General features: G+C 47.5%; 1 protein-coding gene across 1 annotated transcript in view; it reads right to left on the bottom strand.

Annotated features, from left to right (window-relative positions):
• Nucleotides 1-13,861, bottom strand: part of HYDIN (HYDIN axonemal central pair apparatus protein) — a 2,467,744-nt gene that overhangs the window by 1,850,012 nt on the left and 603,871 nt on the right. The window contains exon 13 of the mRNA XM_085640020.1: nucleotides 9,235-9,302. Coding sequence (XP_085496146.1) covers nucleotides 9,235-9,302 — 68 coding nt within the window. The remainder of the gene's footprint in view (nucleotides 1-9,234; nucleotides 9,303-13,861) is intronic.

Raw genomic sequence — 13,861 nt, 5'->3', positions numbered from 1 at the left:
ACTGGTGTGCTTCCTGCACTGCGGGAGGATTGAGCGCTCTATATGCCCCCTGGCGCTGGGTTGACGCGTTCTTCTGGCGCCTCCCAGAGCCTCCTGGGAAATGTAGTTTATGCAGCAGCCGTTTCCCTCACGGCGTGGCCCGTTGGCCTGGACTCGCGTTGGCCGTTCCCCTCACGGCGTGGGCTTAAGTGGTTGGAGGAAAGGTCCTCGCCGTTCCCCTCACGGCTCGCAGGTAAGACTGGTGTGCGTCCCGCGCTGCGTGAGGATTGAGCGCTCTATATGCCCCCTGGCACTGGGTTGACGCGTTCTTCGGCGCCTCCCAGAGCCTCCTGGGAAATGTAGTTTATGCAGCAGCCGTTTCCCTCACGGCGTGGCCCGTTGGCCTGGACTCGCGTTGGCCGTTCCCCTCACGGCGTGGGCTTAAGTGGCTGGAGGAGAGGTCCTCGTCGTTCCCCTCACGGCTCGCAGGTAAGACTGGTGCGCGTCCCGCGCTGCGGGAGGATTGAGCGCTCTATATGCCCCCTGGCGCTGGGTTGACGTGTTCTTCTGGCGCCTCCCAGAGCCTCCTGGGAAATGTAGTTTATGCAGCAGCCGTTTCCCTCACGGCGTGGCCCGTTGGCCTGGACTCGCGTTGGCCGTTCCCCTCACGGCGTGGGATAAGTGGTTGGAGGAAAGGTCCTCGCCGTTCCCCTCACGGCTCGCAGGTAAGACTGGTGTGCGTCCCGCGCTGCGTGAGGATTGAGCGCTCTATATGCCCCCTGGCGCTGGGTTGACGCGTTCTTCTGGCGCCTCCCAGAGCCTCCTGGGAAATGTAGTTTATGCCGCAGCCGTTTCCCTCACGGCGTGGCCCGTTGGCCTGGGCTCGCGTTGGCCGTTCCCCTCACGGCGTGGGCTTAAGTGGCTGGAGGAGAGGTCCTCGCCGTTCCCCTCACGGCTCGCAGGTAAGACTGGTGCGCGTCCCACGCTGCGGGAGGATTGAGCGCTCTATATGCCCCCTGGCGCTGGGTTGACGCGTTCTTCTGGCGCCTCCCGAGCCTCCTGGGAAATGTAGTTTATGCAGCAGCCGTTTCCCTCACGGCGTGGCCCGTTGGCCTGGACTCGCGTTGGCCATTCCCCTCACGGCGTGAGCTTAAGTGGTTGGAGGAGAGGTCCTCGCCGTTCCCCTCACGGATCGCAGGTAAGACTGGTGCGTGTCCCGTGCTGCGGGAGGATTGAGCGCTCTATATGCCCCCTGGCGCTGGGTTGACGCGTTCTTCTGGCGCCTCCCAGAGCCTCCTGGGAAATGTAGTTTATGCAGCAGCCGTTTCCCTCACGGCATGGCCCGTTGGCCTGAACTCGCGTTGGCCGTTCCCCTCACGGCGTGGGCTTAAGTGGCTGGAGGAGAGGTCCTCGCCGTTCCCCTCACGGCTCGCAGGTAAGACTGGTGCGCGTCCCGCGCTGCGGGAGGATTGAGCGTGCTATATGCCCCCTGGCGCTGGGTTGACGCGTTCTTCTGGCGCCTCCCAGAGCCTCCTGGGAAATGTAGTTTATGAAGCAGCCGTTTCCCTCACGGCGTGGCCCGTTGGCCTGGACTCGCGTTGGCAGTTCCCCTCACGGCGTGGGCTTAAGTGGCTGGAGGAGAGGTCCTCGCCGTTCCCCTCACGGCTCACAGGTAAGACTGGTGCGCGTCCCGCGCTGCGGGAGGATTGAGCGCGCTATATGCCCCCTGGCGCTGGGTTGACGCCTTCTTCTGGCTCCTCTCAGAGCCTCCTGGGAAATGTAGTTTATGCAGCAGCCGTTTCCCTCACGGCGTGGCCCGTTGGCCTGGACTCGCGTTGGCCGTTCCCCTCACGGCGTGGGCTTAAGTGGCTGGAGGAGACGTTCTCGCCGTTCCCCTCACGGCTCGCAGGTAAGACTGGTGGGCATCCCGCGCTGCGGGAGGATTGAGCGCTCTATATGCCCCCTGGCGCTGGGTTGACGCGTTCTTATGGCTCCTCTCAGAGCCTCCTGGGAAATGTAGTTTATGCAGCAGCCGTTTCCCTCACGGCGTGGCCCGTTGGCCTGGACTCGCGTTGGCCATTCCCCTCACGGCGTGGGCTTAAGTGGCTGGAGGAGAGGTCCTCGCCGTTCCCCTCACGGCTCGCAGGTAAGACTGGTGCGCGTCCCGCGCTGTGGGAGGATTGAGCGCTCTATATGCCCCCTGGCGCTGGGTTGACGCGTTCTTCTTGCGCCTCCCAGAGCCTCCTGGGAAATGTAGTTTATACAGCAGCCGTTTCTCTCACGGCGTGGCCCGCTGGCCTGGACTCGCGTTGGCCGTTCCCCTCACAGCGTGGGCTTAAGTGGCTGGAGGAGAGGTCCTCGCCGTTCCCCTCACGGCTCGCAGGTAAGACTGGTGCGCGTCCCCGCAATAAATATATATTTAACATGGAAAAAGGGGTGAAGTCAATTTCTAAAAGGAAGCAGACAAACTGTCTACTATAGGTAGAAACTGTTCCAATCTCAACTGACAGTGGGAAAAATATGTGTTGCATTTGTGGAAGCCAACCGCAGGAGCATTTATAAAAAGTGCCCTGAGGTTGCACAAATTTTAACTACAAGTCAGTAGGTTCTTAGATATTTGGTTTCATGAGCATTTTTTCAGACAGGTAGTAAACAGAATTAGTCATTATATTGTATGTATGTATTTTTAGTATTTATAAAGCGCACTGTAACCAGAAATGGTATCCTGGCACTAGCTAAACCACTATGTGAGGGAGTCAACGGGAATAGGTCTGAAGGAGCAGAACTTGACTGTTAGTAAGGAAAGAGCCAGGTTTTCAAGGACTTTCTAAACATAAGCAGATCAGTGTGAGACCTCAGTGGGGCTGGCAGTGTATTCCATATCTGAGCTGCTTTTGCGGTAAAGGCTCGACCTCCTTTTTGAACTTTTTAAAATCTATATTCTTGGACATAGTTATCTGTAGCTGATCGAAGGAGTCTGCCAGGGGTGTATTTTCTTAGTTTGGCTTGTAAAGGTTTTGGTCCTTTATTGTGTAGTGCCTTATGTAAGATGCAGAGTGATTTGAATATTATTCTCTGTCTAATCGGCAGTGAAAATCTCTAAGGGCAGTTGTAGCAGAAGAGCATTGGGGTCTGTTTAGTGTGACTATCTGGATGCATTCCAACTTTTTTAGTAAAAAGCTGGGGGCTCCTAATAGCAGAGCGTTACAATAGTCCAGCCTACTTAATATGACACCGCTTGAAATCAATGATCTAGCTGGGGGATCAAGCAATAGGTATAATTTTCTGAGGGAACAAATCAGTGCAAAGCAGGTACCAGTGATTCCATTCACTTGCTTTTCCATAGAGAGCCTTTCGTCTAGAACTACCCCCCCCCCCGGATTCGTACCGCAGTTGAGTTGCCCAGTGGGGTTTCCGTGAGCAGATGCCAGAATTTGCGTTCATCCAGTTAGATATATCCAGGAGACATGCCTGAAAATTGCCAGGAGAGTCGGCCTGATCTTTGTTTAGTGATAAAATCAACTGCATGTCGTCCGCATAGTTAATCAGCTTTATCTTGTGGGACTTAATAAGGAAGATTAGAGGTTTGATGTAAATGTTGAATAAAATTGGGCTGAGAGAAGAGCCTTGGGGGACGCCATTTGAGGTCATTCTGAATTTAGAAAAAAATGGTGGTGCAGATACAGCCTGACAGCGCCCAGTTAGATAAGATTTTAGCCAGTTTAGCATTGGGCCACTGACACCTGCTGACATAAGTCTGGACAAAACGGTGCGGTGGTTAACCATGTCAAACGCGGCTGACAGATTGAGGAGGACCAGTACAACTGGTTGTCCGTTGTCTGTTATCCTCTGTATTTCATCAGTAGCACAGATCAGTGCCTTCTCGGTTCCAGGACCGGGAAGAAAGTCAAATTGCTCTTCTTCTAGCCATGGGTATTCCTCCAGGTATTGTGATAGGATTGCACTGACATAACGCTCTAGGATTTGTTTTATCGGGAAGGGTAGGAGAGAAATAGGTAAAAAATTAGCTAGATCTGATGGGTCAGCTGAGGCTTTTTTCGACAGCGGCTTCACTATAGCCCTTTTCCAACAGTCAGGCACTGTCTCAGTTTCAAGGGAATGATTACAGAGCTCTAGGAGAGGGCCTGACAATTCATCTTCCCATTTTGTCCATTGCTTTGGTGGGAAGGGGTCGAGAGGGGATCCTGACTTAATGGATCTGTATAGTATTTTGAATGCCTCGACAGAGATGGGGTCCAGCCTGGTCAGAGCTGCTGAGGTGAAGTCCAAAAGGTGCGGCAAGACGAATTAGGAGGGACTGTTCATATTTAAGGTAAAATTATTTGATGCACTAGGTTTGCCAATGCCATCTAAAATAGTTTTTCAAATTATTCGGACAGGTCATCACATAGTTTCCGCGACGGTATAATTTCTCGCTTAAAACAGGATGGATTGGTAAAATCCTTAAGTATTTTAACCTCTTCAGTGCCCATGACGAGATAGTCTCGTCATGGAGCACGGTCGCGCTGTGCCCATGACGAGACTATCTCGTCATGAACCCCACCCACTAATGTAACGCCCGGCACAGGAGGGGGAAAGGGCGTGGCACAGAAGGGGTTAAAAGTCTTTTTTGCTTTGTTGGGGGCCGCATTAATCAGCTCGCAATAATAGTTAGCTTTAGCTTTTCTTAACTTATTTTATAGTCATTTAATGCAGATTTTAGATAGATCTCGTCTTCCTTTGGATAATAGTGCCTCCATCGCCTTTCTAATTGCCTCCAATTTAGCTTGGCTTCTTTCAGAGTGACATCGTACTATGGAGCTTATACTTTTTTCCGGGGTTTCAGAGTAGTCAGGGGTATTATTTCGTCTAGTGTTTTTGAGATCTCTTTTCCTAACTTTTGATAATTCACTTCTATGGAGTCTGTAGGAGAGAAGTATACCTCATTATGAAAGGGTTTAGATTTAATAGTTGGAAGTTTGTGCCATGCTCTGCTTTCTACTAGATGTGTATTTGGTTTTTCAAGATATCCCTTCTTGTCCACATGCAAGTGAAAAATAATAAGTGAGTGATTGGTCCAGCACAAAGGGGTGGTTTCCCCAACTGAAATAAGGCCTTCTGGGGAGAAAATGAGGTCAAGAGTGTGGCCAGCTATATGTGTGGGGCCTTAGACCTGTTGTTGGAGACCGATAGTTTCACAAGTGATCATCAGCTCTTTATAAGCCGGGGATAGGTATTCTTCTGTCCAGAAATTGACGTCTCCTAACAAGAAAAGGTTGGTATGAGTAAGCCTCATGTTGGTGACTTTTGGACTTGGCCCTTTTTGGCAGGTTCACCCCTAAACGTTGCCTTTTATCTGACATGGTATTGGTGGTTTTAGGCCTCTGGGCACTTTTAGCACTGTGGTCCAGTGTAAAGTGCGTGCGCTCTCTGTGTTATATTTGTAAGGTTGGCCTGCCCTCCCATAGGAATGCATTGGGGATTCCCTGATCAGTGTGTGTCAGTGGTAATTCCTGTTATGAGAGGAGCAGTGTGATCAAGTCTGGTATGTATGAAATTGTGTGAATAAATGCTGCGCAGTGGTGTGCACAGATTTATTGTGGTTATTTTAGAAATGCCACTTTTAGAAGTTGGCATTTCTGTGTGCTATGTTTCTGCCTGCCTGATGTGAATTGCACGTCTGGCTTGTGAGTGACAGGAGCTGGGAGGTGTGTGTGACAGCAGGAGGGGCAGGGTGAGTCAGCGCTGGGCTGAATAGGACATCTGGGCTGAGAGTAGTGGGAAGGGTAATCCCCTGACTCTGCATAGGATGGTGCCTGCCCTGTACAATGCTGGCTCCGCCCACTGTGGTGTGTCTGATCACCTAGCCCCCACCTGACAAAGGGGAAGAGGAGCTTGCAAAACAAAGTGCCCCAATTTCCCCCTGAACCAATCTGGTTCCCCCATGCCCTGCACTAAAGACAAAGGATTGTGTGATATAAATATAGGGGCTGTGACCCCATGAAAATGTTCACTTCTTGTTCCTGTACTCGTGGGGGCTTGCTGCTGCTGGGGCCCAGGATGAACTGCCATGGGGGCTTGCCTCCCTGCTGGAGGGCCCTGTGTGCAGACCTCCCTCGGCCCCACCATGCCCCTGACACCTTGAGGACCTGGAAGACCTTTTTTTCCCCAAGAAGAGCGTGAGCTGCCGTCTTTGTTTCTAGAGGGAATTCACAGTGTAGGGATTCCCCCGTCCTGCCTTTCGCGGGTGCGCACCCCGCGTTTGAAGCTTCATTGCGGGTGCCCACCCAGCTTTTTGAATACTTAAATAGCGGGTGCCCACCCCGCCTTGACGTGGTGTTGGCGGGAGCCGACCCGCGTTCCTATTGCCATGGAGATCACCGCCGCAGCCCGAGCGAAGAGAGGTGCCGCCGGGCCGCTGCCCAATGCGACCCAAATTCCTCCACCTGACTAGGGGCGGGTCCTGCAGCCTAGCGCCGGAAGAAGGAGTGGAAGTCCGGCGCCGGTGATGACGCGGTGCTCCCATGTGTGAGGGAGAGCCCGCAATCGCGGCCACAAGAAGAGAAGTCCCGGGTCCCAGGAGGGGACCCGGGTGAAACTGAGGGAAGCTGCAGGCAGGCGGGAGCCCACTCCGCCTACATCGAGGCTGCCGATGGCAACGCGGGGCTCCCGTGAACGAAGGGAAGCCCTGCGTGCAGAAGTGCTGGTGCTGGTCGGTGGGGCTCTCGTAGCGAGAGAGAGCCCCGCATCTTGTGGAGCCACAGCCGGAGGAGAGCCTGCCCCGCAGCCCGGTGAGTGAAGAGGGCTGGGGGGGGGGGGGGGGGGGGGAAGAGGAGATGGAGGCACAAGTGCCGAGGCCCACCTCCTGAGCGGCCCCGCATGACAGCGGGCCGCTCCATCGTGGGCATGTTTTGTTTTAAGAGCCAGTGTGCTCCAACAATGGGTTATTTGTTTTTAAGGGCCCCAGTGGGGGTCCCGAGGGCCGGTGGTGCCCGTACTTTCCTACCAGTTTGGCCATTTCCCGAGCTCCCACGTTAGGGGGCAGTCTTTCCCCTGATTACATAGGGACCAGTGGGGGCCTCCCTAATCGGAGCACATTGTCGGTGCTCGTGCTCCTGCCCCAGCTGCCCCGCCTGACAGTGGGTAGCTGCAACGTTTTTGCCCGCATTCTTTTTCTACAGAGTCCCAGTGGGGATCCCAAGGGCACAGTGAGAGCCCAGGCCTTTATTGGATCCACAGCTGTGCAGCACTTAGTGCCAGCTGCCACGTTTAGGCCACAGTTCTTTGGGGGCATGTTTTGAGAGAGGAGTGAGATGCACTCCTTTGCCCCAGCGCGATGGCGCACCTTGGATTCTGCTGCATTGGCAGCAGCCCTGACATTCTGGACGCAGGGCATTTGAGCCCCTTTGAGAAGGCCAGTTGGCCAGGGGGACTGTTAGATTGTAGAGCGCCAGGCCCTAATGTGATTTATGTGGTGCTAGGAAATGTGATTTATCTGCTATAATTTACACACCCTGTTTCATGCCTCTAATGTAGTTTTATGATTATGAGACTTTGCATACTGTGTTATGTTTGAGTTATTCTCTACTATGGTTTAGGTATTAGGTTATTTGCCTACTGTGGTTTATGCTAGTGAGATTATTTCCTAATGTGAGTTATGCTTAGGAGGTTATGGTCTAAAGCGTTTAGACTTATGAGAAGATTGCATAATGTGTTTATGCTTATGAGGTTGGCGCAGAATATATTTCCCGCCTAACGTGATACTGTGCATAATATGATTTATGTTGCAGGAGGATGCTGAGTACAGTGTTTGCCAGTAATTACTGGTTGTGTTCTATGTTTATTTGATGCTCTACAATTACTATTTTTACTAAGTGATGGTTCTGGCAGTGGTCCAAGTGGCCCTGTCATGTGTATATAATCCCCTGTAAATATTGCCCAGAGTATATTGTGTGATTACTATTCTAATATGTTTTATGATAATACAAAGGCTATTTTTGATATAACCTTGTGTGGAGTTCCTTTTGTGGTGTGCCTAGTATGTTGTTGGTGTGTGGGTTGCGCAAATGCTTTACACATGGCCTCCGGGATAGGCCTGACTGCTCGTGCCAAGTTACCAAGAGGGTGAGCAGGGGTTATCTTTGGCGTGTAACTCCCTTGCCCTAACTAGAGTGGTGGTCTCTGCCTGGCTTTGGTGCAAGCCTTAGCCAACCAGAGATCCCATTTCTAACAGTGACTACGTCTAAAAAAGAAGGTAGGGAAGAATTTGCGGTGTTAGGTGGCCTATAACAAAGGATCCCAGTAGGCATATTCTCCTTATGACCATCGAATATGAAACCTAATAGTTCAATTCCGTCTGCCTCGTCTAGAGGAAAGGCGGTAAAGTCCCAATTGTCCTTATAGAGAATGCCTAATCCATCCCCCTTCTTAGCAGTTTGGGGCTTATGGAAGCCTTTAAACCCGTTGGGATAAGCTCTGTCAAGATCAAAGACAGATTCCCCTGTAGTCCATGTTTCAGTGATAAATATTACATCGAACCCCCCTGTGTCAAGCATTAAATTAATTTCTTCCACATGTTTTGGAAGGGATCTGGCATTCACCAGACCACATTTTAACTTATCTATGGGCAATTGATTAATACTATAATTCTTGGTGGTCTCAGTTGTTTTGGAGGGGGCGGGGCGCTTACCAATACTTAGGAGTTCCTTCCGCGTATAGTAGATTCTATCTTGCTGAATTAACGCTGCACCGCCAGCACGGCTGGCGCTGAGCGTGGTCGGAGCGCGGACGGGTTTGTCTTTGGCGCGCATGCGGCACGCCCGCAGCGCACATCCGCTGCGCAAACGCTCCAGCCTCCTGTATTTATAGCTTCTTAAGTGATGTTGTTTAAGCAAGATGGCGGACCCGCTTCCTTACGGGTGACGCCGGTGTCAAAAAGAGAAGACAGTTTGTTAAAACTGCCCCGTAAAATACGATCCCCAGTAAAACACAATTACATTAAAACTATCATAAACAATGCCCAAACAGGTTTTCATATTCAAATTTAATGACAAAAAACATTGATTGCCTTACCTATGAGTTTTAGTGGACTAATATATTAGTAATGTTTATGAGAGGAAGGAAATCAATTATATGCCAGTCAAAATAGAACATTCAGGTAACATGAATCCAGCATCTACTCTGAAGCGACCCATTAAAAGAAGTTTCATACAGAACACCTGTAACAGAACATTACATAACACATATTTTACTCACCAAAGGACACATCCCCAAAGTTTAAGGATGGCACACTAAAATGAAATGTTGGTCCAATCACACAGCCACTGCAAGAAAAAAAAAAAAGATAGACTTAATAACAGATCTGAATGTAGTGGCCTCTTGTGTCACAATTAGATAACCGCCTTCAGACTTCTACCACTCACATTCAATTACAGTTTGCCCTACTTTTAATGTTGGGCCTTTGATGAGAAATAAGTGGCAAGATCTGGATACTTTTCCCTCTCCAAACCTTCTGCACTCCAACATTGGAAACTAAGCAGGGACAGCACGTTGGGTGCTTGTAAGCAGAGTATCGATTACTCACATCCTCCAGGCCATCAACTGATATTGTTATGCAGTGTACCAATTCATTCTCTTCTTTCTAGTACTCTTCTTCAGCTCTTGTAGTGCTGCAAGAGCACTATAAATCGTTTGACACAATGTCATGTTGTTACTCCCACTAGAGAGGCTTGGCCGCTCTTAAACGGACAATTTTATCAACTTACTGCAAGCGTAAAATACCTATTTTATCAAGAACGCAAAGCGCATAAAACATTTCTCAAACATCTGTAAAACCAATCAACAGCAGCAAGATTTTAGAGATACTTTCATGTTTTATATTAAAATTGAGTAATATCAATAAAACACTTCAGTCCATGCATTTGCTTATCTACCTCTTTCTTTTCAATTTATCTACCTTTGAATTTTTTGCTATTTCGCTAGCCCAAGCAAGATACAGGTGAATGATCTGCCAATGTTAGCTTTGTTCTAAGTGAAATGAAAAAAACACATTTTTCTGAGTAATTTAATAACTATCTGTTGACTGGAGAGAGTGATCAGGTGAGAAATAAGTTAGTGTATCATTAACGTCTGATGGTACTAGATGAAATTAGATCCACTTTGAGGGAATTTTTTTCAGAAAATTCTAACTATATTTCTGGATTTAATCACAATATTTGCCTATTTTAAACAGTACTGAATTGAGGGATTAATAGGAGTTTTGTGTGGGATGATATGAAATTTCAAATTAATATGTACACAGCGAGCATTTTCTGTAGGTACATTAGTGTATTTTATAACCATCTATCAACGTCTAAGAGTTCATTCACCATGCTGAAAGCCCATCAGAACATTATCATGACCAGGTTACAGGTTTTTCTGAGTGACTGAGAAAATAAAGGAAATACTAAACAGGCAACCGAGCAACCTCACCGAACCATGTTAGGAAGAAAATGGGAAATGAGAAATAGAAAGAGGATTCTAATAGTCTATTTTTTCATTTGCTTTAAAGGATTTAAAAAACGCATGTTTAGGAAGTTTTTGCAGCAGCAGCTTAAGACCATCTACGGGAGGCTATCAAATTTCTGGAAATAATTGTTTTTTCTCATCCCTGAAATGCATGGTACCACTTTAAGAAGTTAAAAAGGTTTAGATAACCCCTAAATGCAGAGCCATTTCCACGTCACTGACAGTTTCAGCCATTAGAATCCCAGTCATGCTACAATGAGTATTAGCAACTGATCATGGAAGGTCCCAAAGTCAAGCATCTGACTTGCTGCTCTGTCATGAACAATTTGAGTCTGGAAGAACGTCAAATGTAAGGGGTTATGGTCTGTCTATACTTTTCAGCCTTACTTCCCAACAGTTGTTCATGAAAAAGTAATTTCAGAAGCCCAGAACAGAATTGCAGAGAAAACCTCAGGCCAGGCAACCGTGTGCTAAGAAAGAGACCACATTCGCTGACCAGAAACCTGCTGATTCAATACATAGTGTTTGCCATTTTTATGACAGCTGATAATCCCTTCTGTTGTGTTATTTTTTTGATACATGGCAACATTTTCAGGCAGAATTTTAGAGCTTTTGCTAAGGAAATTCATATAAATGTTTGCTCCTTAGAAGAGAAAATGTCAAAATTGTATGTAGTCAAATGCAGAATACGGGTCAAATAGAAATTATTCCAGATGTCCTGAAAGGAAAAAGATCAATTCTGGCTAACTGGAGGCATCATCACTAATTTGGTTGATGCTCACTGTAGATGGTAGGTAGGTTTTTGAAACAGTTTTTATCCTGCAAACAATGATTAACTATTTTCATGTATGGTCCAAAGGACAACACTTATGGCCTAAAACTTTCCCCGCTAAAGTTCTCTTAATGCACGCTTAATATACTCCAGAGGGGAGGCTTTGATAGCAGTTTTCCCGATGCACTGTTGGCACTGTAGCTTTTTTGCTATACACAAAATCCTAGGTAAAGTTTAGATTATGGGGCAGGACCTAGTGATGTACATGTCCAAGGAACCCACTACTGTTGGATCATAGGGCCAAATTATTCTAAAAGGAACAGTGTGGTCATAGCTAAAGGACCATGAACCAAGAATGTCACCTATAAAATCTGGGACAAGAAAATAGAATTGCTGAGGAGAAGCTATTCTTGATTCAAATATGGAACGGAACACTCCTTAACTAGATCTAGTGTCAGGGCTATTATCACTATAATCATATTAGACACGTAAACCCAGATCTACAATGGGGCTTGATATTTATGGTTTAAGAAACAACCAGCAAGCTCTAAAAGTAGGACAAATAATGAATAAACATGTTTCATAAAAGGCAACATTTACTGACATGTTTTAAATTTAACTGATTGAAATGAATGCCCATGTAAGTGTAAACATTACTTAAAACACCACTTTTTAACTCTTTGTAGAGGAAAAACTATAGGAAAATTGGCTTCAACTGTAATCAAGCACTTATATCCACAGTGTCAATCAGACAACACCTGTTAGCGTTTTAAACGGTAACTCAGTCACAGGATCTTAACCTCAAAGACTTCTCCGCTCTGCTTCTGGAAACATGGGAGGCGGTGACAGTGACATATTTATAGATTTAGAAAGAATACCCATGATCGAGAATCAGGCCTACAGGTAAGTAACTTTTTCTTCTCTGTTAAAGTATTTGTTGTGATATAGATAAACGGTAGACTAGAGTAGCAAACTAAAGATGCTGCAGCCTCGGAGTTTGGGTATTAAAGCATAGAGGGAGAAAAATAACTTCAGGCAAGCACAAAAGTAATGTATGGAGGCATGTTTCACTGGCGTATCTATTCAGGAGTCAGAGTAAGTATCGTAGACCCTAACTAATATATGCACTGATTTCCTGTTGATGACCGTACAGATGTCCATAGCTGCTTCTGGTACAATGGGCCTTGCGCTTATCCTGTAAGTGTTAATTTACCTTTTGGTAGCATGCAATTGTTTATTTTTATTAATTTCTTTCTGGCATTTGCTGAGACAGTGGAGCAACAGAGTATTTCAAGTAAAATTATATAGGTTCTTTAGAATTAATGTAAGAACCAGGAAATAAATCGTATTATTAACAGTACAATAAACTTGAGTGATAGGATGGGGTGAAAAAAAGAGTGGTGTAAACAGAAAAATAGGGCATTTTACTCTGGTGGAGGAAGCTTGAATAAATAGGTTTCAATGATTTTCCTGAAGAGGAGATTAAGATTCAGTCTGATGTTTTAAGGGCCTCTTGTCAGCCTTTCTCTTTCAGTGGTGAGTAGTTTGTCCAGGAGGGTAGATGGTAGCCTAGAGTGCAGAGCTGTGTGTGTTCGAAAGATTACTTTGATGTTAATATGAGCTTCAAATGGTAATCATTGGAGTAGATTTAGAAGTGGGATAAAATAATCAGATTTGTTTTACATTGGAGACCAGGCATGCTGCAGTTTTAAGGATGGCCTTTAGAGGCATGATAGAGTCCTTTGGAAGGACTGCCTATAAAGTATTACCAAAGGGAATGATACCAAAGGGGATGCCAAAGGGAATGGAGCGATACCAAAGGGGATGATGGACGGTGCGTTTGAGCAAATCAAACACTCACCCCCAGTCAACTGATCTGGGTTTAATCCATCATCATTCTTTAGCTCACTCCACCACCCCAGTTCAGACATGGCCACATGCAAATCAGTCTGACCCTGTGCCTCATGGGAACAGTCCATCCTGAACTGCCAAGCCATGTCTTCCCTGGACCAGAAACAAGCATCCTGGGACCGGTTTCGGGTTCATAACCCTCATCAGCCAGGCTATCTTGAATCCAGTGGCAAAGTGAGCAAGGGACCCACGTCTGGGCATACCCTGCCAGGGAAGACAAGGCTTGGCAGTTCGGGCTGGACTGTTCCCATGAGGCACAGGGTCAGACTGATTTGCATATGGCCATGTCTGAACTGGGGTGGTGGAGTGAGCTAAAGAATGATGATGGATTAAACCCATATCAGTTGACTGAGGGTTAGTGTTTGATTTGCTCAAACGCTCCATCCATCATTCCCTTTGGTATCGCTTTGTTCGCCCTAAGTTGGCAGGGTATGCCCAGACGTGGGTCCCTTGCTCACTTTGCCACTGGATTCAAGATAGCCTGGCTGATGAGGGTTATGAACCTAAAACCGGTCCCAGGATGCTTGTTTCTGGTCCAGGGAAGACATGGCTTGGCAGTTCCGGCAGGACTGTTCCCATGAGGCACAGGGTCAGACTGATTTGCATATGGCCATGTCTGAACTGGGGTGGTGGAGTGAGCTAAAGAATGATGATGGATTAAACCCAGATCAGTTTACTGGGGGTGAGTGTTTG

This window comes from Triturus cristatus, chromosome 12 (genome assembly GCF_964204655.1).
Source record: "Triturus cristatus chromosome 12, aTriCri1.1, whole genome shotgun sequence".
NCBI classification, from domain to species: domain Eukaryota; kingdom Metazoa; phylum Chordata; class Amphibia; order Caudata; family Salamandridae; genus Triturus; species Triturus cristatus.
This window is presented reverse-complemented; position numbering and strand designations above follow the sequence as displayed.